General features: G+C 34.9%; 3 protein-coding genes across 3 annotated transcripts in view; 2 read left to right on the forward strand and 1 right to left on the reverse strand.

Annotated features, from left to right (window-relative positions):
• The window catches only part of LOC117107174 (sushi, von Willebrand factor type A, EGF and pentraxin domain-containing protein 1-like), a 21,792-nt gene extending 7,565 nt beyond the window's left edge, over window positions 1–14,227 (forward strand). The window contains exons 7-23 of the mRNA XM_033248765.1: window positions 547–846; window positions 991–1,110; window positions 2,202–2,324; window positions 2,888–3,046; window positions 3,549–3,671; window positions 4,024–4,149; window positions 4,469–4,591; window positions 4,948–5,040; window positions 5,958–6,068; window positions 6,620–6,811; window positions 7,171–7,398; window positions 8,356–8,489; window positions 8,902–9,004; window positions 9,415–9,603; window positions 10,239–10,325; window positions 10,761–10,934; window positions 12,972–14,227. Coding sequence (XP_033104656.1) covers window positions 547–846; window positions 991–1,110; window positions 2,202–2,324; window positions 2,888–3,046; window positions 3,549–3,671; window positions 4,024–4,149; window positions 4,469–4,591; window positions 4,948–5,040; window positions 5,958–6,068; window positions 6,620–6,811; window positions 7,171–7,398; window positions 8,356–8,489; window positions 8,902–9,004; window positions 9,415–9,603; window positions 10,239–10,325; window positions 10,761–10,934; window positions 12,972–13,084 — 2,498 coding nt within the window. The 3' untranslated portion in view covers window positions 13,085–14,227. The remainder of the gene's footprint in view (window positions 1–546; window positions 847–990; window positions 1,111–2,201; window positions 2,325–2,887; window positions 3,047–3,548; window positions 3,672–4,023; window positions 4,150–4,468; window positions 4,592–4,947; window positions 5,041–5,957; window positions 6,069–6,619; window positions 6,812–7,170; window positions 7,399–8,355; window positions 8,490–8,901; window positions 9,005–9,414; window positions 9,604–10,238; window positions 10,326–10,760; window positions 10,935–12,971) is intronic.
• Window positions 14,228–15,734: 1,507 nt separating this feature from the next.
• LOC117107166 (TBC1 domain family member 17-like) lies at window positions 15,735–25,841 on the reverse strand. Its single transcript, XM_033248755.1, has 9 exons — window positions 25,820–25,841; window positions 25,017–25,174; window positions 24,303–24,471; window positions 23,333–23,400; window positions 22,833–22,979; window positions 21,375–21,465; window positions 19,405–19,556; window positions 18,905–19,046; window positions 15,735–18,472 (listed from the first exon to the last, which is right to left on the reverse strand). Exons 2-9 carry the CDS (start codon window positions 25,159–25,161, stop codon window positions 18,379–18,381), a joined length of 1,008 nt encoding a protein of 335 aa, XP_033104646.1. The 5' UTR covers window positions 25,162–25,174; window positions 25,820–25,841; the 3' UTR covers window positions 15,735–18,378.
• Window positions 25,842–26,406: 565 nt separating this feature from the next.
• LOC117107150 (C2 domain-containing protein 3-like) overlaps window positions 26,407–27,807 on the forward strand; it is a 64,170-nt gene continuing 62,769 nt past the window's right edge. The window contains exon 1 of the mRNA XM_033248717.1: window positions 26,407–26,557. Coding sequence (XP_033104608.1) covers window positions 26,509–26,557 — 49 coding nt within the window. The 5' untranslated portion in view covers window positions 26,407–26,508. The remainder of the gene's footprint in view (window positions 26,558–27,807) is intronic.

The following is a 27,807-nucleotide window of genomic DNA, read 5'->3' on the forward strand; positions in this document are numbered from 1 at the left end:
AGATGTGTATAAGAGACCAGTATGCAGAAACTCAGCTTGCCGAATCTTGCCGCCACTGTTGTACAAAAGTCCAGAATACTGTGCTTTTGAAAACATGATGGTCGGGAAGGAGCCGTATTTACATATAAATTAAAAGGCAAAATATTTGAAAAAAACCCAATTCTGTGGGAAAACACTTGAAAGCTTGGCTAACAGTTAAAATTAGAATAAAAATGAAGCGATATAAAAGATTAAGCATCGCATCTTAAGTAACAAGATACATATTTTTTGTCATTAACATTCAAGCACGTTCATTTAATGTTTTATATTATATAATATATACAGACTTGCCAAACCTGTTATTAATGTTAAAGCCCATATGCACGTTTTATTTGGTGGCGCCAATGGAGGGTCAGGGATGGCCCTTTGAGGCAAGTTTTTTGTTGGGCCAGCCTAAAATAAACATACAAAGTGAACAAGGATATGGAAAGGATACAGAAAAAAAGCACAAGGACAAAACACAACAGCAAACAACAGAAAGAAAAAAATATATCAAATTAATACCAGGAAGCCGAGAGAAGCTGCTTGAGGTTAAGCTTGACCTCAAGAGAAATGTCGACGTTGCAGTGCCGGATTTGGTAGTCTTTTATGGGATGTTCAAACGAAAACGTAAACGATATCATGTTATATTAATCAATTATTATTATTTAGATGTTAATGAATGCAAGGCGGACCATGGATACGGACCAAGATTTGGATACTGTGAAGGTTGGTGCAAGAATACAGTCGGCAGTTATAAATGCTCATGTCCACAAAATGGAAAATGGAATGGATATCAGCTAGCAGCAGATGGTCACAGATGTATACGTACGTACCAAAGTATTCGTACATGAATATTGTACACACTCTAATGAAGGCATGAAAAAACGTCATGTTTCTTCAACCATGAAAATACACAATTTTCTTAATTTTCCTTTGATTAACATCTTCTTTCCATTCTTAAATATCTAGCATCAGCATGTTCAAGTGCTAACTGTGAGCACACGTGTATACCGCAAAGTAGTGGGACAGGATTTAGATGTAGTTGCAACGCGGGATACCAGCTACATTCAAATGGATATTCGTGCGTAGGTGAGATTTCGGTCGCACTAATCGATTTATTGTTTTATTGATATTGTGCTTCATGTAAAGCTGCATTCACATTAGATCCGAACCCAAATTAGGACTGCGTTTCCGATGCGCGGAACGCCAGCGTTCCTTTTCTTACATTGTTCCGATTTTCTGATCGCTTTGGTAGGGTTTCCGATAAGAAAAATCTGGATTAGAGTGTGAATGTATATCTTAAATGTGGATTCACACCGAATCCGAATTTGGTTCGCAGGATGTTGTCGATGTGATGTCTTAGTACGCGCTTCTATTCTTTACCACTGATTCGATCTTCTTTTTTCGTTTCGTTAGCTATACGACCCGAATTCGGATTCGGTGTGATTGGAGCTTTAATCGTTCTTAACACGCACCTAACGAAGACCATTATGCTTATTGATATTGTACCTTACCTTAAAGTTATTATTCATTTAAAAAAAAAATATATGTTTATTTGAATTGAATTAAATTTAAAGGTCATAATAAAACCCTATTATTCTCAAAAAAATATTATCATTTTTGCTCTCATTGCTCTCCTAATAATTAGTGGGGGATATTGAATATCGATGATTCTTTCTATTATATTACTCTTACATAAACGGCTTTAGTATTTGTTACTCTACAAAAAAAGCAGTGCACTATTGCAAAAGCAATGCACAACAAAGCAGGAATGCAAAGTTGTATGCTCATATGTAGCAAAGATCTTATAAACACAAGATAGCGTTCTCCGCGATTTACGCGTGCAAATTCTGTAATAAGCCATGAATGGCGCCCTCTTGCTAAATTGGAAACTTTTGACCTTTGACTGCTATGACCATACCGTACTGTGAACAGCAGAACAGGAACCATCTCAAATCCATGGCAACAGATAGGACGCCCTATTCCAAAACTGATTACTTTTTCTCTTTGGTATAATAGCGCATGAATGGCGCCCTCTTGCTAAATTGGAAACTTTTGAACCTTGACCGACGCTTCTATTTGTTACGCGTAAATCGCGGAGAACGCTATCTTGTGTTTATAAGATCTTTGCTTGATTTTGAAAATATAATAATTCTAAAAAACTTTCCATTTGTTTAAAGATATTAATGAGTGTGCATCTGAAGAGGCTCATGACTGTCCTCACGTTTGTATAGATACAGAAGGCGGCTACGAGTGCCGGTGCCATAATGGCCATATCACTACACCAAGCGGTGGTTGTGAAGGTAACGCCACCACAATATTTCTGATATGTATAGACATGAAAATGTAAACATCAAGTGAATGGTTCTGACGTATTGCGATGTCGTTTGCATCACACGCGCTTGCGAAACGAACCAGATTTATGAGAAAGCCACAGAAAGGCCTACATTTATTTTAGTGTAACCTTAGTGCGTATGGCGTAGTATAAATGTGTTGTACTTTTATGCAGTACCCATCCAGGAAACAGGCAAATACTGACGCCAGTGCCTTGTATAGGAGGATTTTTATACTTACTTGGTATATTCTCCGGATTGTGATAGGAGATATATAAATTCGGATTTCAGAATTCTGAGGAAAAAAGAAAAATAAAAAAAATACCAACATTGATTTTTTTTTAAATGGTTCGTCCAATAGTAGTATAATAATGATAATAGGAAATCGTATCCATGGTAACCGCAGTGCAGCGCCATCCACCTTAATTACAACATAAACACTACGGATAAAAACATTGTCAAAAAAGAAACAATATAAGGATTATTCGGGGGCCAAGGGAATAACAGTTAACACGTTATCAAACTTTTTGTAGCATGCAGACCTGATTCATATTACAATAAGCGGACCAATAGATGTTTTGATTGTCCAGCAAACTCGGGCACTAAGGGTGCTACCGCAAAAACGAGTATCACTCACTGCAGCTGTAACAGTGGTTATGAAGCAACTTCATCTCCTAAGCTAGTGTGTACAGGTAAGGACGCAGGACCTATACTCAATTACAGGCTACTATTTTACTGTTAACGCAGAACTGGACATTTATAAATTACATTGTACCCTCAAATTCATGACACTCTTGAACGAAACCCCTTTAATTCGATACCAATTAACAATCTTTAATCTTTCAGCACAAATCAAATTCTGTAATTGTAAACCGAACCCCCATATGTATCAAATGTGGTTCCAAATTAGAGGGTGCACTATATTATGTAAAGTAAATTAATTTTGTATTATGATTATGTAACTTGGTGAATTTTTGCTTTCAGTTTTCCAAACGCTATCAATTCAATTTCGGAACAAAACAACATAATTTTACGTAGTTACCATCACTGAAGCTTTTGGACGTATCAGTTAACCAAAGCAACTTCTGAAAACTAGTCAATCATTCGAATTTACAATAACATTTGATAACTTTGCACAAACACCTTTTTATTGTTTTTACAAAGTTATGTTAACCACTTTGTTGTTTTTCTTAGATATTGACGAGTGTGCTAATGATAATTTTGGCTGCTCCTATCAATGTTTCAATACACCCGGTTCAGCGTACTGTGTCTGTGAAAGCGGTTACGAATTGGACGAAACTGGCAAAACATGTGTTGGTGAGTTGGCAAATCTCTTATTTACATATAAATGTTATATTTATATATAAATGTTAAACCCGTATAAGATTATCACTAAATTGATATATGCGCATAGTGACGTCACTAACTACTCAGGTATTTGTGTGGAATTAATGTACAAGATTTGGCGTGTGTGTTTGTTATTTGTCTTTTTTATTCATACTAAGCGCGTAAGTGTAACATGCCTACTTCATTTCAGACCAGATGCGGAAATCCATATAAACGAAAAACCTTGGACAGAATCAAAAGGCCTACATTTAAAGATTGCCCCTTTACCACGAAGCTAATAGCTATTTCAAACTTTTTAAGCGTAATACTATTCAATCGACAGATAAAAATGAGTGCGAATTAAAGAATGGCGGATGTCAGCATCAATGTACCAACACAATCGGTAGCTTTAACTGCTCGTGCAACAATGGATACATGAAGGACCCAGACGACAAGTACAGGTGTCAAGGTAAGCTCAAGTGCTGGTACATTTCTACCTATTTGAAAGGAATTATAATCTACTTGTAATTATGAAAACTAACTTATATCCATATTTTTACAATACCTTTCGACATTCATGAAGCAAGAGCTATTTTTACACCAAATGAAGAAATAGAGATATCACGTCAGTAGGACTTATATTCTCATTTAGTGGGAAACGTTATAAACTTTATGTTAAGAGTTTTACATTCGTTGGTGTGAATATAATTATAGGCCATTTTAATAGGCAGTTAGTTGAAAAAATCCAGCTTCCAAACCGCTTTGTCGGTGCTTTCTGTCTGTTTTAGATATTGACGAGTGTGCTAATAACAATGGCGAATGTGAGATCACATGTAGAAATTACGACGGTGGATATTACTGCGGGTGCACGGAGAACTCTCTGATCAATGACGACGGTGTATCATGTGACGGTATTATCAAACCATATTATTTTTCTTTTTCAAGTTTTGAATTTGATGTATGATCATTAACATTTGCTCGACAAAATAAATTTGTTGCAGTGCACCCTCCGATTCGAGACCCCTCTTTTTTAAGAAGCGTAAAATCTAACCCTCAAGTGGGGACCAAACTAGAGACCACTCTAAGTTTTCAGGTCTAAAGTTGGTCTCGAATTGAGGGGTGAAGTGCATCTGGTCTTTTTCTTTGACTGCCTCCTTTTCTGTGTTTCAATTGGACTATAGCCTACAGTAACACAGATGCATACACCATGTACGAGTCATATTTTGTTTCTGCAATTATATTTTTATATGCCACTTTTTATCCACAGCCATTGTATGTAGTCCACTGGTAGTGCCACATAATGGAAGACTAACACCAAGGAAACGCTGCACTGGAAATGAGAACGGATATTCACTTATTGGTAGGTATTCTGTTTTTCATTTATTGATACTATATATATATATAATCAAAACCCTGTAGAACAAATAGATATCTCAATTCATTCGTACCATTATCCATTAGACTTCTTGATAAAACTATCAAATAAGTTTTAGGGCCTAGTTATAATTTATTGTAATTGTTGTTTAGTATTTATCCTGCACTGTGTTTTGCGATGTGACGTACCAACTGATTTGATTTTCCGAAAGGACACATATAAAGAATCTTGAATCTTCAATATATATATATATACATAAAAAGGGTTCTCTGGTGGGATTCAGAGTTGTCACTGGAGCCACCAGACATTTTAATTCAAAATACCAAGATACAGTAACTTGATTTATATGTTCCTTCATAATAGTTCCAGTTGTGACTTCTAGAAGACGAATTTTCGTTACCTTAGCCACAAATTGGGAGGGAGTATATTGTTAGAAAAAAATTCTTTGGCTAGATATCAACAGGCCTCCATGGTCTAGGATAATGGCACTCACTGCTTAGGCGACACTTTTATTATATTTTAAACGAATCCGCCACCCGCCGATAATGATGATTTTGAATAAAAATAAAATTTTATTTTTGGGCCAAAATGCGCCCTCCGCCACAAAAAAATAAAGGCTTTCTTAATTTTTTATTACGACCGCCACTCCAAAAATAAGAGATATTTATTTCTTCCTAATTATATAAACTTAAAGAATCTAATCATCCCATTATTACACAGTTTACATCCACTAATAACATTTTATTTTTATTTTCTCCTCCGTCTGGATATTTTTAGCAAAACTATTTGCTAAATAAGAAAACAAAATGTATCTTATTTCGCTCTCCTCATAAAGATCTTTAAAAAAATATGTTCGCGAAACAAGGTATAAAAATGTCTAATTGCACGTTTTGTCTATTTAGTTGGCACGACGTGCGAGTACTCGTGTGACACAGGGTATGAACTGACTGAACGTGCTACTAGAATTTGCCTGAACACTGGCCGATGGTCTGGTGAAACTCCTAGTTGTCGTCGTAAGTGCATTTGCATAATGTATGTACAGTTACAGATCCTTGATATCAATTTAGTCGCACCAACATTTCCACATATCGGTAGCATAATTAAAAAACAAAACAGTGAATTTCTTTTTAGACAAGGCGCCATAGAATTACCAAATTTTAAAACGAATGTAAAGCTTGCGAAGATTATTAATTTAATTCACAGAATAAAACAATAATAATAATAATTAAAAAAAAACGTTGACGCGCACTAAACTCTATTCCTAAGCTTTAAGCCAGTTTTCTACTAGGCGAATTTATTCGCGCGAATCGAAAGCGTTGGTTCATGCGCATGCGCGTTCACATTCATATCGAAGTTTTTGCGAAACGAAAAAATGCGCAACCAATCAGAGCTCAGGAAGCGAACCGATCCTTTGATTCGCGCGAATAAATTCACCTAGTGGAAAACCAGCTTTATGCGTTACCAATACATTTCAAACTACTGGGAGTTGTAAATGGGAGTGTTAAAAAGGCCCGGTCTACTACGTTGTTGATACCAAACCAATAAAAATTTATTATCGTTCCAGCTTTGACGTGTCCCCCGTTGACACCAATCGAACACGGCGAGGTTATTCCCGCTGGCTGTCTCACCAATCCGCAAGTGTTCAAATCTCGATGTGCGTACACTTGTGAACAGGGCTACGTCATTGATGGAAAGCAGTTTTCAAAATGTAGAGGGCTTGAGGGCTGGACATCGGCACCCCCAAAATGTGTGAAAGGTAAAATCTTTGAAGGTCATACATTTTTACAAAACATACAGACATATTGATTAAATATACATACAATAGTCATAATATTGCGCAACGGAACAGACCTTCATTACAAGGAACACCAAGAAGAGTTACCTATCCACTTGGGACCAGTAAAACACAATTAACAACTACGCAAAAAGAAAAACTACAAAAAACAAACAAATTACCAGAAAATCTTTAAAAAGGCTAATCATTAAAATCATTGATAGTCACTAATATGACGCACAACCTTTTTTTTTTTTTTTTTTTTTTTTTTTTTTTTTCTTAAACATCGTATATTACGTGCTGGAGTATACTTATGTTTTACTACTATTTATAATCCAAAGATATTCTACCACAAATTGTTTGCAATGACACAATAACGGTCATACTACCTGAAGGCGAGAGTGCTACCACTGTGGACATTCCAGATCCTGTGCACAATCTGGAATTTTTGGAGAGAGACAAATCAACAGATACACTGTTTGGACCAGGATCACACCACGTGGAATTCACAGCAGGCAGTCTTTCTCACGATAGCACCATTACATGTGATGTCAACATCAGAGTTTTAGGTACAGTGCTTCGGGTTACTTGTTAAGTCAAACTCAGACAGCGTCGTACGCCGAAGCAGCCCGACGCGATTTGTTGTCGCGCTGGATATGTGTGAGTTAAACGCAGACGCGATGGTTTGCGTCGGGGACAATCCTGCCGTAGAATATTAAACATGTTTTTATGTTTATTTATTTATCTATTTATTTATCTATTTTTTTTTTTGACGGCCTAAGACTGCCCCCGACGATGAATCGCTTCGGGCTGCGGCGTACAAGGTCTGAGTTGGCCTTTACGGTTCTCCTATAGACCTTTTCTTGAGATTTCAAAGTGCCAATAGGCAGTTTTCGCCGCACGACGGTAACATTAACGTTAACGGATGACGTCATAATTTATTTATCTTGCGTTGCGGAGTACGTTACAGGATTGTACGTGCTCGACGTACATTAGTTACGGGTTGGCGCATGCGTATTTCGATTTGTTTACAAAAGGGGCAGAGCTATTGCGCTGCATGTTGGTTAGGCCTACTAACATTAAAGTTAAGGTTAACGTCGTGCGGCGAAAACTACCTAATAAGTATGCCTAGATGTTTGTCCCAAACAAATTATACGCATAACCAATGAGTTACATCGACAACTATTAGAACAGACGATTATTAGAAGAGACACTAAATCTAATAACAATATAATCACATACAAGTTCCTTTTCTCTTTAGATTATTTGTAATAACCGATATTCTGTGTTTTTCACTTTTGTTACTTACTGGCCTGTTCACAATGTTCGTTTAGACTTATTAAGTGGTTACCTTATATTAATTACCTGGGCCTTATTTGAGTCTTATATTTGTATGTCCACTGACTTTTAATTTTCTAAATTATAATTTAATTAATTTGTGTTGTATTTGCCAAAATGAATAAATTCAAAAGTATGAATGCTAATTACGATATCATGATAAAAACCAAGTTATATAATTTCAACAGACGAAGAGCCACCTAAGTTCTCCCAGTGTCCAGATAACTTTGTCGTCCTGACTGAAAAGCAATATCCTACGGTAACATGGCAAGAGCCAATAGTAACAGACAATGTCATGGTTACCAAAAATTCAACCTCAATAGTAAGTTATGACTTTTTATATTAATATAATTAAATTATGAAAAATACATATTGAAAGGTAATGTCATTAAGCATGTATTTATGCATGTCAAAATCAATTGGCGTTGTTATTAGTATTTGTAGATTAGTTTATCCAGTAAACGTTTCATCAACAAGATTAATCAGTCTACATTAGACTTCAGGGTAACAGAAAATACGGTATTAAGAGTATATATTGTCATTGTTTAATGTGTAAATTGAAACATAATGTGTATTTAATTCCATTGTCATAAATACGACCCGAATTAGTAATAGCCTACTTCATTTTAGCCTTTTGAAAAGCTTACTCTAGATGCTCGATAACTGTGCAATGAAATGTATCTTGTTATAACGAACCTCAAAAAGAATCAATTCAGTGAGTTTTATGTATACAGAGTCCAAACGGTCGTTTTACCTGGGGAACTTTTGTAGTCACATACGAGGCGAGAGACGCATCTAACAACATTGCATTCTGCGTATTTGAAATAAAAATTGAACGTAAGTCATTACATTTGTATGATTCAATACCAATTCAATACCAAAAATGAATTTCTTATTACGCAAAACCTTGAGGAAATCGAATGATGGCATTATAGTTGGTAAGATTCGAAAGTACACTTGGTTGAATCGAGCCATTCGATCGCACGCATTGGAATAAAGTTGAGAATAATCTTTAACGTTGTTCGTTAATATGTTAACATTTTTGTGTTTATGGACAACTTAGTTACTGTATAAAAAAATATAATAAACCTTCTATATTTATTCATCAGTCGATTTGTCATATTGTGATAAAATTTGTAAATTCATTCATTTTGTATTTAAAATAATGGAAATTTTACTTTAAAATAAGCCTTAACACATAATTTCCTGACATAGCAAATATGACAGTCTGTGCGTATTCATTTCAGCCAAGAGCTGCGGTGTACCAAACGGCCCACTAAACGGTAGACCTAACTGCGGACCATGGTTGTTTGGGGAGATATGCAATCCTATGTGTAACGAAGGGTTCTATTTTTTCGATGGAGTACTCAAAAGCCTGTATGTATGCGGAGCAAATGCCGTATGGGATCCGAGTAGAAACATACCCGATTGTACTGGTATTAATGTGTTATTTCTCAAAAACTTTTAATAGGCGAATCGCAGTTTCAAATTTGCATGTATCTCATATCCAATGCATAGGCCTATACAAAATCCAGGTATCACACACAATACTTCGTAAGCATACCGCACTTTCATTTTATACGTGCTCTGTGAATAGTTAACTTATTAATAGGTCCATGGTTAAATCGCTTGAAATTTATAATAGAAATGCGCAGTTGAAGCTACGAGAGGGTACCGACTCATCTAAATTTCAGATCAATAAGCTAATTTGTGGTTTGTATCGATTGATCATGGATACGGGTATGTGCAGTTAGAATGGGCTTAGCGATATTAAATCAGCAAGTATACACAATACATTATTTCATTGTGTGCAAAAGGAATGTATTAATTGCATTGTATTGTTTAACATTTGAGGTTAACACTTATACGTTAAAGTAACTTTGCAGTTTGGTTTTAAAACCATGAATAGGCGCGCGCCTCTTCAGTGCGTATTTATGGATTGATTTTCCAGTTAAACTCCGATTTTGTGTTAAGGTCAGTTCATGACGACTAAACTGTGCAAATGTTCACCAAGTTCGTGAATAATAATTTGTGTTTACTGGGTTGTAATATTTTAATGGTGATTTTACAGGTTTCACACTACTTAAAGACGGTCAAACCGAATGTCCGGTTGGAACACAACTCAAAGATTATAGCCGGATTGGAGGCCCAGCATGTCGTAAGTAGATACTGTAACATATTTTACAAGATTTACAAATATTTTATATATCAATGTTTATTGCGTTCGGTCTAGAAAATCTACGATAAAATAGTTTACCAAAAACAGCATAGAATAGGTCCATGGAATGGCAAGAGGTGCCACTGTTGAGGTTTCCTTGAAACGGAATCATCCTATCTTGAAAACTACCACTAGAGGGCGTCTTTTAAAAGAAAATAGACACAATGAGGAATTAGTTTAGGAAATAATTAGTTTCCTCCATGATATAAGTACAGTACACCTAAAGGCGTTTGTAATTTTGAACTTATCCGAATGATAATAGAGCGTCTCTATTTGTTTCGTTTAATTGCAAAATCAGACCTTGTCATTCTGTTACTTAATTAAGCTCTATTCACACTATTAATTATATCGATACTTTTTGATTGTATTATGTAGTTGACTGTCCGAGGGGAATGTTCGGTGAGATGGTTGATAATGTGGCTGTGTGTGTAGAATGCCCTGCAGGGACTTATCAGAACTCTACAGCAAGTGACTCATGTGTAACATGCCCCAACGGCCTGAGTACCATCAATACAGGTGCATTGGCGGAAGAAGAATGCATTAAAATTGGTAATTTATAGCAAATTAATTGGCTGTTTAATAGCATCTAAGCATGGACAAATTGCAAACAGTTTACATAATGGACCTTTCCGAAATGTCAATCAAACTTAAAAACTGACAAGTCAAAAAAGGGTCAAAATACGCTCGTGTTTTACAAACACCTGTTGTCCCATAAACGCACGTAACTTTTTTGTGGGACATTTGTAACAATATCCGAAGGGACTTGACTGAACGGTCGATTCTCTTCCATCATCATCCCGTAATCACCATCATCATGATAGATCATCATCATAGAATAACTAAAAACTAGCAGCTTTTTTGTCCCTAATTGGTCTCTTAACTGAGGACATGCGCGTAGAAGGTATCAAACCTCCTTATTTCTTCTAAAATGCAATTGATGAAACCTAAAACGAAAATATCGATGTATATATTGTTATAAGTTGGTCAGACTCGTTAAACTTCATTCAGTGCTTCAAAGCTTTGTCTAGACCACCGTTCCGCAACCTATGGGTCTCGACCCAATGTTTGGGTCGCGAAAAAAAAAATTGATAGGTCGCATAATCTCTTCAGATCGTGAAAACTCTACTTAACACGAACGAAAACAAACAAAATTACAGCAAACGAAAGTGAAATTTAAGTGTGACAACTGTGTCAGTTTAATTTTGTTTCATGTTAAAAATATACTATCAAAACATTGTACTTCAGGTATGACAATTTTAAAGTATTGGTTTTGTTCATTTCAGTGTGTTAGGCTTTCAGCTGCATTATATTGAGAAAACATTTTTCAATTTAATGTGTCTGTGTCATAACACATAAATTTCTGGCAGCACTAAGAATCTATAATAAAATGTCTGTTAATCATTAATTTTTTTAATGTTTTAACTTACTGAAAATGTGATAACTTACGTGATTTTGTTAAATGAGTAATTCAAGATATATATTTTCATGTTTATGGGTTTTACAAAGTGATTCTGTGGGTGATAATATCTTTTAATCAATTCACAAAAGAATCAAGATAAGAGGGGGGTTCTTCCCGCTATCCTTCGCGCGCATACAACGACGGACATTTTAATCACTTCGGGTTCGATGGGTCGCGTCAGAGTGCTTAACATATATTTTGGGTCGTGGGCTAAAATGGTTGCGGAACGAGGGTCTACACCAAAAACTGTGGTATGCCCATAGTCATGATGTGTCTTATATATCCATTAGGTGATTTTAGGCATGTCACATGATTTTGTTAAATCTGATTTGATGGTCTGGACAGCTGTCTCTTATACACATCTAGATGTGTATAAGAGACAGCGACTAAACTGTGCAAATGTTCACCAAGTTCGTGAATAATAATTTGTGTTTACTGGGTTGTAATATTTTAATGGTGATTTTACAGGTTTCACACTACTTAAAGACGGTCAAACCGAATGTCCGGTTGGAACACAACTCAAAGATTATAGCCGGATTGGAGGCCCAGCATGTCGTAAGTAGATACTGTAACATATTTTACAAGATTTACAAATATTTTATATATCAATGTTTATTGCGTTCGGTCTAGAAAATCTACGATAAAATAGTTTACCAAAAACAGCATAGAATAGGTCCATGGAATGGCAAGAGGTGCCACTGTTGAGGTTTCCTTGAAACGGAATCATCCTATCTTGAAAACTACCACTAGAGGGCGTCTTTTAAAAGAAAATAGACACAATGAGGAATTAGTTTAGGAAATAATTAGTTTCCTCCCCCAAATTAAGTCTCCTCCTAAATCTGACAACAAAAGTTTTCATCCTGGCTTGGGCTCGTGCCCTATGGAGATTTTGTTCTTACCCCGAAAATTTTTCATCTTGGTCCGGGCCCCCCAGTAGACCCGGGCCCCGGGGCAGCGATCCCCTGACCCCCCTCTCGACGCCACTGAGTCTGGACAGCACTGAGTCTGAACGGCACCATAACTGATTAAACAAATCGTTTTCCATGGTGCTTAGAAGCTGGATGTGTTACATCTCCAGGCTTTTCAGTACAATAGTTAACCTAGTATACTCTGTTCTTTTTCTATAGAGCAACAGATAGATACAACCAAAATCGTTTCAGTCGTAACGGAGATAGTAGAGGAAGAGGATGAACTTCCTTCAGAGGAATCGTCAATAATTGGGGGCAGCTCTGCGTCTTAGTTACCATGGTTCCACTTGCGATTATGTCGATACTATATCAAAATAAATGATGCAATAATATTTTGGGATTAACACTATGCCTTCATTTCAATGAAAGAGCAGGTGGTTTTTTTTTTTTTATACTTATAAACCTATATTTGTTAATCGTTTTATTCTTTTGCAAACATTTCCTTGCAATTAAGTGTTAGTAATAAATTGTAACAACGAAAATGAAATGCATTACGTCAAGTGACGTCAGAGCAGTGTTTAAATGCATTTTTTAAAATATGAACTTTTGCATAATAATCAGTTTCTTTGCAAAGACAGTAATCTTGACTAAGGTCATAGCTAAGATAGTTTGTTTTATGGATTAGTATTTCATTATACAGTATTACATATTTTTTTCTAATGGAATCAAGTTCGTGTGCGATTGACAGAACTCAGCTAAATATCTTTGGAAACGAACGTTGTCAAATATTTAACTCATAATTATGGTATTAAAATAGCCATTCACAAAACCTTATGAAATTTCTAAAATTAAAATTCATTTCACAGTCAATCATTCTGTATCTTGTCTTTATTTAGTCGACCTATCTCATGAAACAGAAAACGATATAGTAAATGTAAGAAATTCCGAATTAATTGGAAACTATTAATATGTGTTTTCATTTTCTTCATGTTTGTTTAGCTTTATGTATAAATGTCATAGCTCTTGTACAAAGTTGAATACATCATCTATTTTATCATTGTTATGGACTTGAAAGTCTAGGTAAATCATTATCTCATCTGCTACGCTGTTTCGTTTTGGTTTTTGTTACGTTAATCGTTTCCAAGTCTCTCTTTCAGTGATCTGGCGGTTTGTCATTAACTTTTCAATGGATGCACAGTATTTACATTTTTCCAGTTCCTTGTTCATTGCTGTTACCCATGTTGTATTTTGGCCTGCCAACTTTTCCCAACAACTTTGGCCTGGGTGTCCATTGGTAACCTTAACATGTGCCCTGTCCATCTTAGTCTTCTTTTCTTATGTTTAGAAATCAGCATTGTTGATCTTTTATGGTAAATGGTAAATATTATTTGGGTTGTTGGGTAAGAAGAATATACCGGAGAAAGAATTTCAACAAAAAACAGAATGAATAAATTGAGGTTAAGACAAAAATGAAATCGTCGGGAGATGGTTTTTTTCACAAGCCGCCTTCTTTTCCCAGCACATATGATCAATGTACGTGCAATTTGACAACAGATGGGTGTGATATGACATGGGCAAATCACTGATATTTAATAAAATTGAATACTGTGCTTGACCAAGCTTTCACAGTGGCGTTATGCCCAGTGAGCTCTCCGGGGTGGGGGGAATGGAACGCAGGGCCCAGACATAAGGGGCCACAAATTCATTATAAATAAATATAAATAAAATGATCGATGGAGCCTCAAAAGGCTTCGACCAATATCTATTGCTAAAAATATCAATTGATTGACGACGAACAGTTAGCGGGTTTTTTTGTGTAAAAACAAAAGCTGCTTTATTGCAGATGAATAATTAATAGATATCTTTTCAGTCATTTTGTTTTATCCACATCTTGGGACACTTTGTGAGCCAAAATATTTTACTGACACAAGCTCGATCCGACATTTTGAATGGAGCATCATGTCAAGACATTAATTCATCTTAATATCAATGCTCCCCACCCCTCTCCCCTTGGCGTGTTTCCTGAATAAGGAGAAATTCTGATTCAAAGACTTGTTACACCACTACTTTACAGATGTTTCCTAAACCCAATGTAAGAATGAATGATAATGTGGGCTCGTAAACATGGTTACCCTGCATCCCCAGGATGGTTTTATACGGGTACTAAGAAAATGATGCGAGGCAGTAAGAATCTGTGAACTTGTTCCAGCATGTGTTACAATTGAAATAATAAAAAACAGCATAAATAGCATCGGTAGTTCCCAGTTTCAATCGGGTACGTTTATTACTACTTAACATTAATACAATACTCTAAAATAATAATCTGTTACTAATATTAGTCAATGTAAAATATATACTGCATAAATAAGTTGCATCCATTCAAGTTGGACATATAAATAATCACTGACAAATAAAATAAAAAGAATTTTTTTTTTGGGGGGGGGGGGGGGATAAAATGATCGATGGAGCCTCAAAAGGCTTCGACCAATATCTATTGCTAAAAATATCAATTGATTGACGACGAACAGTTAGCGGGTTTTTTTGTGTAAAAACAAAAGCTGCTTTATTGCAGATGAATAATTAATAGATATCTTTTCAGTCATTTTGTTTTATCCAAATCTTGGACACTTTGTGAGCCAAAATATTTTACTGACACAAGCTCGATCCGACATTTTGAATGGAGCATCATGTCAAGACATTAACTCATCTTAATATCAATGCTCCCCACCCCTCTCCCCTTAGCGTGTTTCCTGAATAAGGAGAAATTCCGATTCAAAGACTTGTTACACCACTACTTTACAGATCCTAAACCCAATGTAAGAATGAATGATAATGTGGGCTCGTAAACATGGTTACCCTGCATCCCCAGGATGGTTTTATACGGGTACTAAGAAAATGATGTGAGGCAGTAAGAATCTGTGAACTTATTCCAGCATGTGTTACAATTGAAATAATAAAAAACAGCATAAATAGCATCGGTAATTCCCAGTTTCAATCGAGTACGTTTATTACTACTTAACATTAATACAATACTCTAAAATAATAATCTGTTACTAATATTAGTCAATGTAAAATATATACTGCATAAATAAGTTGCATCCATTCAAGTTGGACATATAAATAATCACTGACAAATAAAATAAAAAGAATTTTTTTTTTTGGGGGGGGGGGAGAGGGGCGCGCTACATGACAATATATAGTCAATTCAGCTGTAAAATTGTCCAGTACACATAGGCCTACCTGAAAATATATAATTATGTTAATGTTACATTCATCCAGCACACATAATACACAGGCCACAAGACGGATTCAACTTTCACAAGCAATGGCCATTTATCGATACAGTACTATCTCTAAATAAGTATAAAACTTCAAAATACAGAGCTTTGAAGCACAGATTTGCAAAATGTATTGTTTTTTTTGTCATTATGTATCTGAATAATAATCTCTCATTTCTTGTAGCTACATACCAATATCCATAATGTACTTATTTGCTAGGTCAAAACCAGCTGCAAATAGCGACCACTATCACTGCTTAACTTATATTCCCCACTTATTAATTTTTTTATAATACAAAAAAGTGTTCCATCACTTGGCCAAACTAGGTTAAAACTCTATGGTTGCAGTATAATAATGAAACCAGTCAGTGAAAGTGTTCAACTAATATTAGTATTTTGCCTAACATAGCATGGCTAGAGTAAATCCATAGAGTTGTAGTTATCTGTTCTAACCACCTTCTGGGTCTCTCTATATAATAGCATATCTTAGAGTATTTACAAGCAATCAGTGCTAGTGTTTTCCGACACAGATCATGTTAAATATTATTGCTATTTAAAAGGCCAAAACAAATTTGCACTGAAATACAATGTATAACAAATCATTAGAATTATAACACTAATACTAAATACTTTTATGTACTGTACCAATATTCATATATGCAGTAACATTTGGTATTTAAACCGTTTGTTTGGAATGTAGCATTAATAAAGCTTAAATTGCTTACCAATTATTTATTAAATTTTGACCACCTAAATCCCACAACACATGGAAATGAGACTCGCATCAAGCAGGCATCGTCTCCATGGAGATCGAAAACCAACTTGAAAACTAGTAAAAATTTTAGTAGTTCACTATAACAAACCGCAATAGTAGTAAAACAAGATTCTGTGCATTAGGAAAATGTATTATATGTTAATTCATGAGGAAAACACTTTGTTCTAAATTTTGATTTAAAGCTAATACCTTCTATTAAAGTGTTAGATGAAGTTTTGACTGTATTGATTGTCATAGTTTTCACTATCATGTTTAAACAATGTGCAGTCATGCGTAACCTGAGCACAGGTACAAACTTAAAAAGCTGGTTCTGCCAACAACTACACAAAGTTAATTGCTCGTTATAGATTCAAGATTACTAAGGTGATCTAATAACCCTTCTTAAAGCTGATTAAACATAAAATATTACAGAAATTTATAAATATACTTTTCTTTTAAAATTGTATTCTATTTTGATTCAACAGCAAGTAATCTTCCACTTGTAAATTAAAAGTGAAGCTTGATAAACTAAGGCTCATTATGAGGCTTAGGGAGTAGACAAGACTTGAACCCATGACCATGGTATTGGAAGCCAGGAAAAGTTGCAGCTTTACACTAAATGGCAGCTAAAAATACTGGCTTGATGTTAGCACTATTATTAATAATAGCAAGAGGTTGCACACTATATCACTTTTAGTGTGATAAACTGGTTGTATTATAAACTTAGCAAAATTATAAAAATATTTACATCTGAATAATGCTTTTTGAAAACATTTAGTACATTCCTGATAAAAGTACTTATAAAAATCATTGGTAAACATAGTACAACTGTACTGTACTGAGAGAATTTGGAAGCATCTTTTACAATAACAATACATTCGGACCACATGTCTCATGTAAGCTGGGCACTCGCGCCCGATGGTCGTACGCCAATGTGATTGTTTTTTATGACAATCTGTTTAGACAGCCACTCACAATCAGCAGACGGCTTTGCGTCGTCAAGTACTCCCGGGAAGTGCAGGTATATTCTCCGGTCGTACGACTATCGTATGATTCATTGAGTACCCGGCTTTAACAAAAAAGAGTTGTGAATGTTTTGGCAATTATACAATTATATAATTTAATATTTAGGATGTTGCATAGGACTATTAACACTAGAGTTGCAAACATTCATTTCTAGGAAAAGTATTCCAACTTAACTTTTATAACAACAGACCCATCCAATCTCCTCATTTTCTCATTAATCAATTGATCAATCACTAATCAATCAGTGATCACTAAAAAAATGCAATTATCAATGTTCAGTTGTGCTAAGAATAATGGCAGTTCTCTTTTCGCATACCGTAAATCCTCAAATAAGAGCCGCAGCGCTTATAACATTTTTTTAGGCTTCAGTGCTGTGCTTATCTGAGAGCGGCGCTTATCAACAAAGAAATATTGGCATGGCGCCGTAGCACTTATTCAAAAACGGCACAAAAAATGTTGGGTGCGGTGCTTGTTCGAGAGCGGCGCTTTTTCAAGGATTTACATTATTCGTACATACAGCCTCTTCAATTTGCCAATCTTCCCACACGTCTCTCTTCTATCAATTACCTCAGGGATATTCTCGAACTGATTTTCGACAGTAACTTAACAATAGTTTTTCAGCTTCAATAAGTAGAACCTTCACCTCCATTTGTTTAGTTAAGCTGTGAATATTTAAACAAAATGTTGACATTATTTTATCCTTATGTAACCATTTGTTTTAATTCAAACTTTATTCATTGTAAATATTAAATCATTCAATAAAAATTTAAAACATGAAACTATATACAAAGCAGAACACATTCAATTTCAAAATATCAGAAACTACAGTATTAACATAAAAATACTTTTATTAAATAACTATGAAACCTATATAAAAAATGAAATCAAGTATATAAAACTTTCAAAAAATGAAATAAAATAAATGTGAAGAATAATGTTTTCTGGATAGCAAACATGATTCCGTGCACTCTTTCATCTTCAGCACATGGAGAATGAGTATTGTGCTTGTCCTAATTCTAGGTTTGTATCGGTGTGACTAAATCATTATGAAATAGATCCGTGGCGTATCTACACGAACAAATAACGTCACTTACGCACAAATACACTGGAACACAGAGGCCGCATCTTGACAACCGAGCAGTTTGTCACGATTGCGCTTCAGAATGGTGGCGCTCAGGAATAGTTCAAAGGTGAAATCCTTGTTCATACTCCTCATACACTCATGTTGTTTGCTACCTAAAATTGGTAATAAATAAAAAAAATTTTTGTTTCACACAAAATACAAATTTATTTTTGTTTATTTGTTTTTATTTTTATGCTCAATCACAGAAACAAGTACAATACAACAAAGAGGGAACTAATTAAAAGAAAACATCAACATCACAATTTGAATTAATAAAAATACATTAAAAGCTACAGTATTTATAACAATTGAAAATTTGATACGAAAAACTTTAATTTGTTTCTTAAATTTCTATTTTTGGTGGGAGCGAGCGCAATAATTGGCCAACAATAAATTTTATTTTTGTTGGAAATTACCATTATTGGCAGGTGGTGGGTTCACTAAAAAAGGCATTAAAAAGTCTTGCCTTACCTGCAGATTCTTGGAAGTTTTTGGCAATTTCCTGTTGCCTTACACGCTCTGCTTCTAAGGAAGACAACTCAAGATGATGACTACTAATGATCTCAAATAAGTAGACAGCATCATCAAATTCAAACTCCCGCTTGAAGGACAACAGCAACCATCTACATAAAATCAATATATTCCTGTGACATCTCATGAATTATGCATGAACCTCATTTGCATACTCATACATAAACATATTACAGTGGCTTTTTTGTAGTGGACATAGAAAATCTGAGGCTTGTGATTTCCAAACCAGCGCACTGTCGTTAAATGTTAAACTGAGTACACTTTAGAACAGAGAAGCTGCAATTTACTCATAACTTTGGCAATAGTCTAGATCATTTTAAAGCTTATAATGTGAATATATTAAAAAGGTCATCATTTTAAAGCTTATAATGTGAATATATTAAAAAGGTCATTATTTTAAAGCTTATAATGTGGAGAATATGAATATATTAAAAAGGTCAATTTTCTTGATTAGGTCACTGACGCTGGTTTAGGCATTGACAAAATGATGATCCGCATTTTCTGATAAATTTAGAATTCCTTAAAATACTACTATCACTTTGATGGGTTCAACGTCCTTGTTGACCTGATCTCTATTCCTTGGTCTATATAATTTCCTGGTGAAACCGAAGACTACCTATCTATGATGTAGATGATTTTGATTAGTTTGTTTCCCTATATGTAGTTTGTACAACAGGTTGGCAATATGAGCTGATCTTACAACAATATGAAAGAAACATTCTGTTTTTAATAATATAATATATAATGCATATTAAAATTTTAAAAGAGGAAATAGATTTTGTGATCTGGTTTGGAATATTTTACAAATGGGCTCTGCGATAGGACAAACTATCGTTATATTTTGTATCAGGCTTACAGTATTTAAGTACAGGACATTTGCAGAACTAGTGTTGTATGCCTCTTGCCTTTTTTAATATTTTTGGAGTTAGATCAGACTTATCTTATAATTATATATGCTATATCTACATTTCCATTCAAGGTTGGTTTAAATACATCATTAGATTATCATATAATGCACACAGAAACATCGAGAAAATGGCAATTCAGAAAACAGAAATTGTCTGTACCAATACAAAAACTGCCACTCTAGAATTGGACTACTTAAGCCTGGCACTCACTGTAGGAGACGGTCATCGGCCAACGCGATTCTATAAAGAACACAACGTGTGACGATTCGCTCACACTGCTAACGATAATCTACAGATGACATCACGTCGTCTACCGCTTACATGGAGCGGAGTTAGATTTGTCGTTTGATGGTCATACAGCTGTCGCACAACGGAGTAAGTGCCCTGCGTTAGTCATCTCAGAAAATGTTCCTCCCAACCGGATCAACAAGGAATCCCTTTAGGATGAATATTATGCAATTATCTCTTGGGATAAGTTGCCAATACAATACTGATTATCATGTTTATTTATTTATTTATTTAAAAAAAATTTCCTTCCCATCCCACAGCAAGTACACTCACCCCTTACAGGATGGATGGATGCTTTATAAACCAAGTCTTTAATTGAGGCTTAGAGAGTATGAGTTGTTTTTGGTGTTGTGAGAAAAAGTCCTGCTGTGACAGGGATTGAACACAGGACTCCGGGATTAGAAGGCAAGCACCTAACCACTAAGCCATTCAACTCCACTCCATTTAAGTATTTCCTGCATCCACCCCACACAATTTTGCACTAATAATAAAACTAAGGAGCTACTAAAGTGATATATTACTGTACTGTAAATACATTGGTAGCAAGTCAGTAGATCTATATGAGGCAGGTTGTGGAAAAATGGCTAAGTAGTAGCAAAAATTGAAATTCAAGTTATTGGTATTTTGTGCGACAACTTAACTATTTCGCCACGACATGCCTCACATTTAAATTTTAAAATTCAAAACAAGCAATAATAGTTTATTGCACAGTACCTGTGACAAAACATTAAATCCCCCACTTCCAAGGTGTCCAGATGTTTCGTTAAAGTATTATCTATCTCAGTTAATAGATCCCTTAACAATTCTGAAAAAAAAAAGACAACGAAAAGTTGATATATAAAAAGTAATGTAATGCTATGATCTTATGATATGCTGATAATATATGTTCATCCTTTAATCATATATGATCCTAGATAAAATTAATGGGGGGGGGGAGGGCAATGGCCGGCTAAACCCCCCCCCCTCTTGAATCCACCACTGTGTAATCTTATGAATATACATACTCCTATGATCCTCTTATGAATTTTTCATGATCCACTTACTGTATATGATACCACTGTATGATCATATATGATTATACTCTCACAGGATACCGTGATCATATATGAACTAATTATTATACTGTACTTTGGTCATATATGAACATTATATGCTTTGATAATTCATGATCCACTAAACATGATACCACTCTATGATCAAACCGTAAAACTTTGAATTGAAGCCCTAGGCTTCGTTTTTTTTGTTTTGAACTTTGGATGGGGTTCTTTCAAGATGGGTTTCTTTTTGGATTTTGCAAATTAAACAGGGGGGGGGGGGCCTTCTTTTCAAAATGAATGCTATACATTATATACATTTTGGAAATTACTGCTATAAAACAATAAATATAGTTACTGTAACATCAACCTGTACCATAGTGAGTACAGTACTTCCGGCATTAAATAACTATATAAACCAATCGTGTTTTAAATTTATTTTGTTTCTTTGAAATTCATGTACAGTGTATGTACTGTACAATCATGAAAAGAAGACTATGCTATCTTGAAAAAACACCCCATGGGCTTCTTTTCGAAATGGGCTTCTTTTTGAGGATAATTTTGCAAACGCAGAAGGTGGGCTTCAACTCGAGATGAGCTTCTTCTTGAGATTAAGCCTGCTGGGCTTCAATTCAAGGTTTTACAGTACATGATCATACTTACAGATGATATTTTGATCATATATGAACTAATTATTATACTTTGATCATATATGAACTTATTATCATACTTTGATTATATATGAACTAATTATCATACTTTGGTCATATATGAACTAATTATCGTACTTTGATCATATTATCTAATTATAATACTTTGATCATATATGAACTAATTATCATACTATGATCATATATCGACTAATTATCATACTATGATCATACATGAAGCAATGAGCCTGTTCCTCAGATAACTACAATGACACAGAAAACACAGTAGGAGGAAACATTTTTTTAACTGAATTTCCTTGTAAAAATAACCTTGAAATAACACACGAAACAATAGAAACCTACACAATTGTTATCATACCCAATTCAATTGCTATCTCACAAAGCTATTAATCAGAATATTGGAACTATCTCTCACTTATATAAATTTAAATTGTACAAAGGTCTTCTGTCAGTCATGCACAGCTTACCTAATTTTCTAGTCATTCCAGATTCTAGAAAATCGGTGTACACATTCTCTAAGTAGAAAGTAAAACACCAATACGCCTCCACTTCATCTTGCAGGATTACTAGAAACCGACTTAGAATATCATTCATTCCCTGAGCATATGTCACATCTAAAAGAAAAAAGCATAAACAATTAAAACACATTTTTTAAACAAATCTATGAACACCTAATTATGCACAAAATAATGAATGGTAATTAAATGGAGTGGTAGGCCTACATACTAGTCTTAAGAAAGAGGCGATCCAATTTTGGGATGCTTCCAATCGAAAAAAACCAAGTTTATCGACATCCCGAAATGGATTTTCCAACATTTCTAGGAAGCATTTTAAGAGATAGACTAATTTTTTAGGTTATTATATGTTAATTTCTGTTTAGCAAAATTATAGAAAATTTCACTTTTAGGAGACTGTGTCCCTCTCCTTTAATTAAATGACAACATACCAGCACAAGACAACAACATACCTGGATGGAAAACTGCAAACGTAATGAGAATGTCACGAAGAAGTGTTAGGTTTGGATTCTTGTCACCTCTGAAGAAACAGAAAGGAAACATTGAAACATTAATAATGTATTAAATAAAATAAATAATATTCTTATTTATTTTAATGTTCCTTTATAAAATGTATTCTAAATGAGAAAAACAATATTATGAAAAAGTAGCATCAGTTCAATATATGCCATTTTTTAAAATTTTCATTTATTAATTCATTCAATCTTGGAAATTAAAATTTCATTTTTTCTGTGATTTTAACAATTACAACTTATCCTTGGTTGTATTCACTTTTATAGGCCTTCTTGGTCAGGACTGCCCCTAGATCAGGTTAACCACTGGTCCTTGTTGATCCCAAAATAAATAATGAAAACATATGCTATTTAATAATATAGTAATTTAATTTACAAAAATACACAATAAAACAGTTACATACTAGTAAAATATGACGTGTATACATAAAGCTCCGCGAAAAATTGAGTTACGCAAAGAGTGGGTAAAATATTGAGTTACTCAAAAACTGGGTGAAAAATTCACTTACGTAAAAAGTGGGTGAAAAATTGACTTTCGTAAAGAGTGGGTGAAAAGTGGAGTTGAATAGCTTGGTGGTTAAGATGCTTGCCTTCCAATCCCAGGGTCCTGGGTTCAATTCCTGTCAGTGTTGCAGGAATTTTTCTCACGACCAAAACAACTCCACTCCCTAAATCTCATATTGAGATTTAGTTTGTGTAAAGCATCGTGTGTGTATGTTTGCCTTGTGTAAAGGGATTGTCACCTACAAGTAGGACAGTGATATATTCGCTATTGGCAATCCTTGGCACATGTATTGTGTGCCTAAAGAAATAATAAGAATAAAATAAAAAAATAAAATAAAAAGTTGACTTTAGTAAAGTGTGGGTGAAAAATTGACTTACAAAAAGAGTGGGTGAAAAAATGACTTACGCAAAGAGCGGGTGCTCTCTATCGGTTCGAGGGACATCTTTGTCAATGATTCTTATATATTTCTTAATGGAAGAAGCATCATCTTCCCTTAGTGGCTGTCTATTTGCGTAGACGTCTCCCTGAAATTTCAATATTTCTTGTTGGGCTTCGTCAATTTGCAGAGCATGATCTAAAAAATATTGGTATTTATATTTATAAAGTTATTTTCATAATAACAAAAGAGAAATCATTTTAATAGTACCCCATCTTTTTGGTAAAATCAAAAAAATTTTTATTGAGCAACAAAGATCATACAGTAATTAAATATCAAATAACTATAGTACCAATCAAAAATAATGATAAAACAATAATAATAATTATACTTTTATACTGTAGCTCCTATGTTAACAACTCTGAGGCGCTTACGCAACAACATAATAATAAAAAAAATAAATAAAATGAGCAGTGATCTTGAAATGGGGGTACTGATGGGGGAGCGAAGGTGAAGTGGGGGGGGGGGCTCGATGATCAGTTGACGATGATCAGTTGAGGGACGCTAATTCGCAAAATAAGGTGATTTTTAACTACTTAGCCACGATTTTTTAGGGGCGATGGGGTGGGGACGAGTACAGTAAATTTTGGAGGAGCATGCACCCCCGCATCCCTAGATATGCCACTCGTCTCACCCACCAGATGGTATTAAAACGACAATTTCAGAACGGTAGTAAAACTTACTGGAACTTTGTGGGCCTGTTTTTAATGACTTGTAATTGTTATGCATTTCAAATTCATCTTCTGATCCAGGAGGACTCAACAACTTGAGAACTTTTTTCCATCTTTGCTTCAAAGATTGATATTTAAAATAGTACTCTAGTTTCATGGTTTCACGTTCCCTGTTTGAAAATGGAATATTCCAGTTTAGTGTACGGCAACAATAATACAAATCATAACGCATAGATATTTACATTCTCTTTGTACAACTCAAAAACTGTGTTTTTACACACAAAATACTGGGTCAGTATAAATAAAGGCCTGGAAAAAAATGTTTTTTTCTCTGATCATGTCTCGATAAAATGCCTAATTCACCAAATGTTATCTGTAAACAGATTATTTTTTTTGAATTTTTCCCCCAAAATGCCTCCGGGACCTTCATGATGTCTCTTACTGCCAGTTCCGCTTTTTCTAGCCCTGCAGTAATACAGTAGGCCAACTGTAAACTATAAGCTCGTGAAAAGTATACTCAATGGCGCAGTGAAAAGTATACTCAAAATTAATTATACTGAGTAAAAAATCTAAAATGTATGAATGAAAATCTAGTATTAATACTACAGTAAGAGGTAGTACAATGTGGTTACTTTTATTCATAATTATTCATATCATAGACCATATTACCATTTACATTTGCATAGCACCATATAAATAAAATAAAGGTACAGCATAGTGTGGACCTATTGTGTGTATTTAAGTTTGTGACAGAATAAATATTATTGAACGCATTATAAGTTAATGAATATGCACTAATGAATATTATGTAATACCTTCTAGTTGATTGGAAAGGATAGAGTCTGTCTCTTATACACATCTAGATGTGTATAAGAGACAGGATAACTACAAAAGAATCCAGACATGGGATTCTGATCTAGGGCTAGGCCCAACAGATATGCAACAAATCCTTGAGGTATAACAGTCTGCAAGTATGTATTTTACCAGGTACGAATCGATGGATGTAGCTACTACAGGCACCGACAGTAAGGTTCACTGGCACTGCATGCTAGGCCTAGGTAGGCCCTAGAGGTCCTAAATAAAAGCCGGATGTTTTTGTTACACAAAGTTGGATGTAAAGCCTAATTAGTGTTAGTTCACTTACGCACTATTTACTGTCATAGCAGCATGCTCAAAACATGGGAGAATGAATCACCGATGTGGATTTACAGTGCAGTTATCACATTGCAAATTTAGAGAAAAATAAACAAAACTCATCATACACATTGAGGGCGGTATAGTGATTCCGAATTTCATCGTGATTTAGATCGTGTTTTACCAGCGGACTGGACTGACATTTTTTTACGGCTCATTAACATAATCGTGGCAGTTCTAGGTTCATGTTTTACTTATAGCTCAAAAAACTGGCATGGCGGAAATTTTGAAGAAGTAAACAGTGAAATGAATTCCTTAGCAATTCTTGTTCATGATTATATGAGCTATTTTGAAAGGTCAAATAGGAACAATGAAGGGTAAAAAGACAACAACTGTTTCAAAGAAAGGAAGGAAAAGGGGTAAGGATGTATTTTTTTAGAAATTAAATCAAGGCCCGAGAGTGGGCTAGGCGGCGTACTACTAGGCCTAGGCCTAGGCCTAGGCTAGGCCTAGCCTTAGTTAGTCTAGTAGGGCCTAGCCGGGGCTAGTCTAGTAGGGCAGGCCCTAGGCTAAGAGGACTGGTTTTTAGACAGGTAGTTCCTAGGCAGCCTGCATACCTAGCCTAGCTATAGGCCTGCTCCTGTTCTGATGGCCTACAATAGGTATGTTAGAAGAGTGACGTCACGGACTGTTATCGTTTTCGCGACGCCGATGCTGATTGTTTTGGTTTTGCATCTTGCATCCAGATTAGAAAAAATCGTATTAAATCGTTTATTGGTTGCATTCGCTAACCTTTGAACTTATTTACAAAGTAAACAGGTCAAAGTTTACTTGCGCTATTTAAAAATATTTTTTTCATTGATCGGTCACGGAGTTACAGTGTACGGAACTTTTTCTTTGAAATAAAGCATCATTTACTTTATTTTGTAAGCTCTGTAAATTTTTAAAACCATCCTGTAATTTTAGGAATTATATATTTAATATCTATGCCAAGTATGAATTAGATCTGATGCTAATTTTTTTGATTTTCTCAAATCTTACGACTCTCGAGTCCGATGCATAAAAATGTCAGCTGATCGAAAGATGTGTACATTGGAGGATGATTCAAACGGCATAATTGTTATTAAATTTACACATAAAGTCTGTATTACTGATGAATATGTCCAATATAATCATTGCTTAGTATTATATAATAGAATATTTTTAAAGATTTTGATTTATTATTTGATATTTTGCGATTAATATACCCGTGTATAATTGAGAATTACCGTCACGAAATTGCATATGGCGTCTTATTTGGCAATTCTGGCCTGTAATTGGTCTGTATAGATCACTTGACATTGAATTTGAAATTTGATTGGATGATATGTGTTGTTGACACCAAGTGCAGATTTTTTGCAGATTTTTTTTTTGTAGCCTAGATCGCATCCTCTCTGGAATGCTCTCGCTTTTTGTATACTTTATACAGTCAATAAAGTGCGCCCTCTCTAATGAACTTGGTTTTTGTCAAAGATCTTATAAACACAAGATAGCGTTCTCTGCGATTTACGCGTGCAAATTCTGTAATAAGGCATGAATGGCGCCCTCTTGCTAAATTGGAAACTTTTGACCTTTGACCGCTATGACCATACCGTACTGTGAACAGCAGAACAGGAACCATCTCAAATCC

Source organism: Anneissia japonica, unplaced genomic scaffold, assembly GCF_011630105.1.
Source record: "Anneissia japonica isolate Jap-2015-1 unplaced genomic scaffold, ASM1163010v1 scaffold287864_len1152817_cov193, whole genome shotgun sequence".
Classification (NCBI taxonomy): Eukaryota; Metazoa; Echinodermata; class Crinoidea; order Comatulida; family Comatulidae; genus Anneissia; species Anneissia japonica.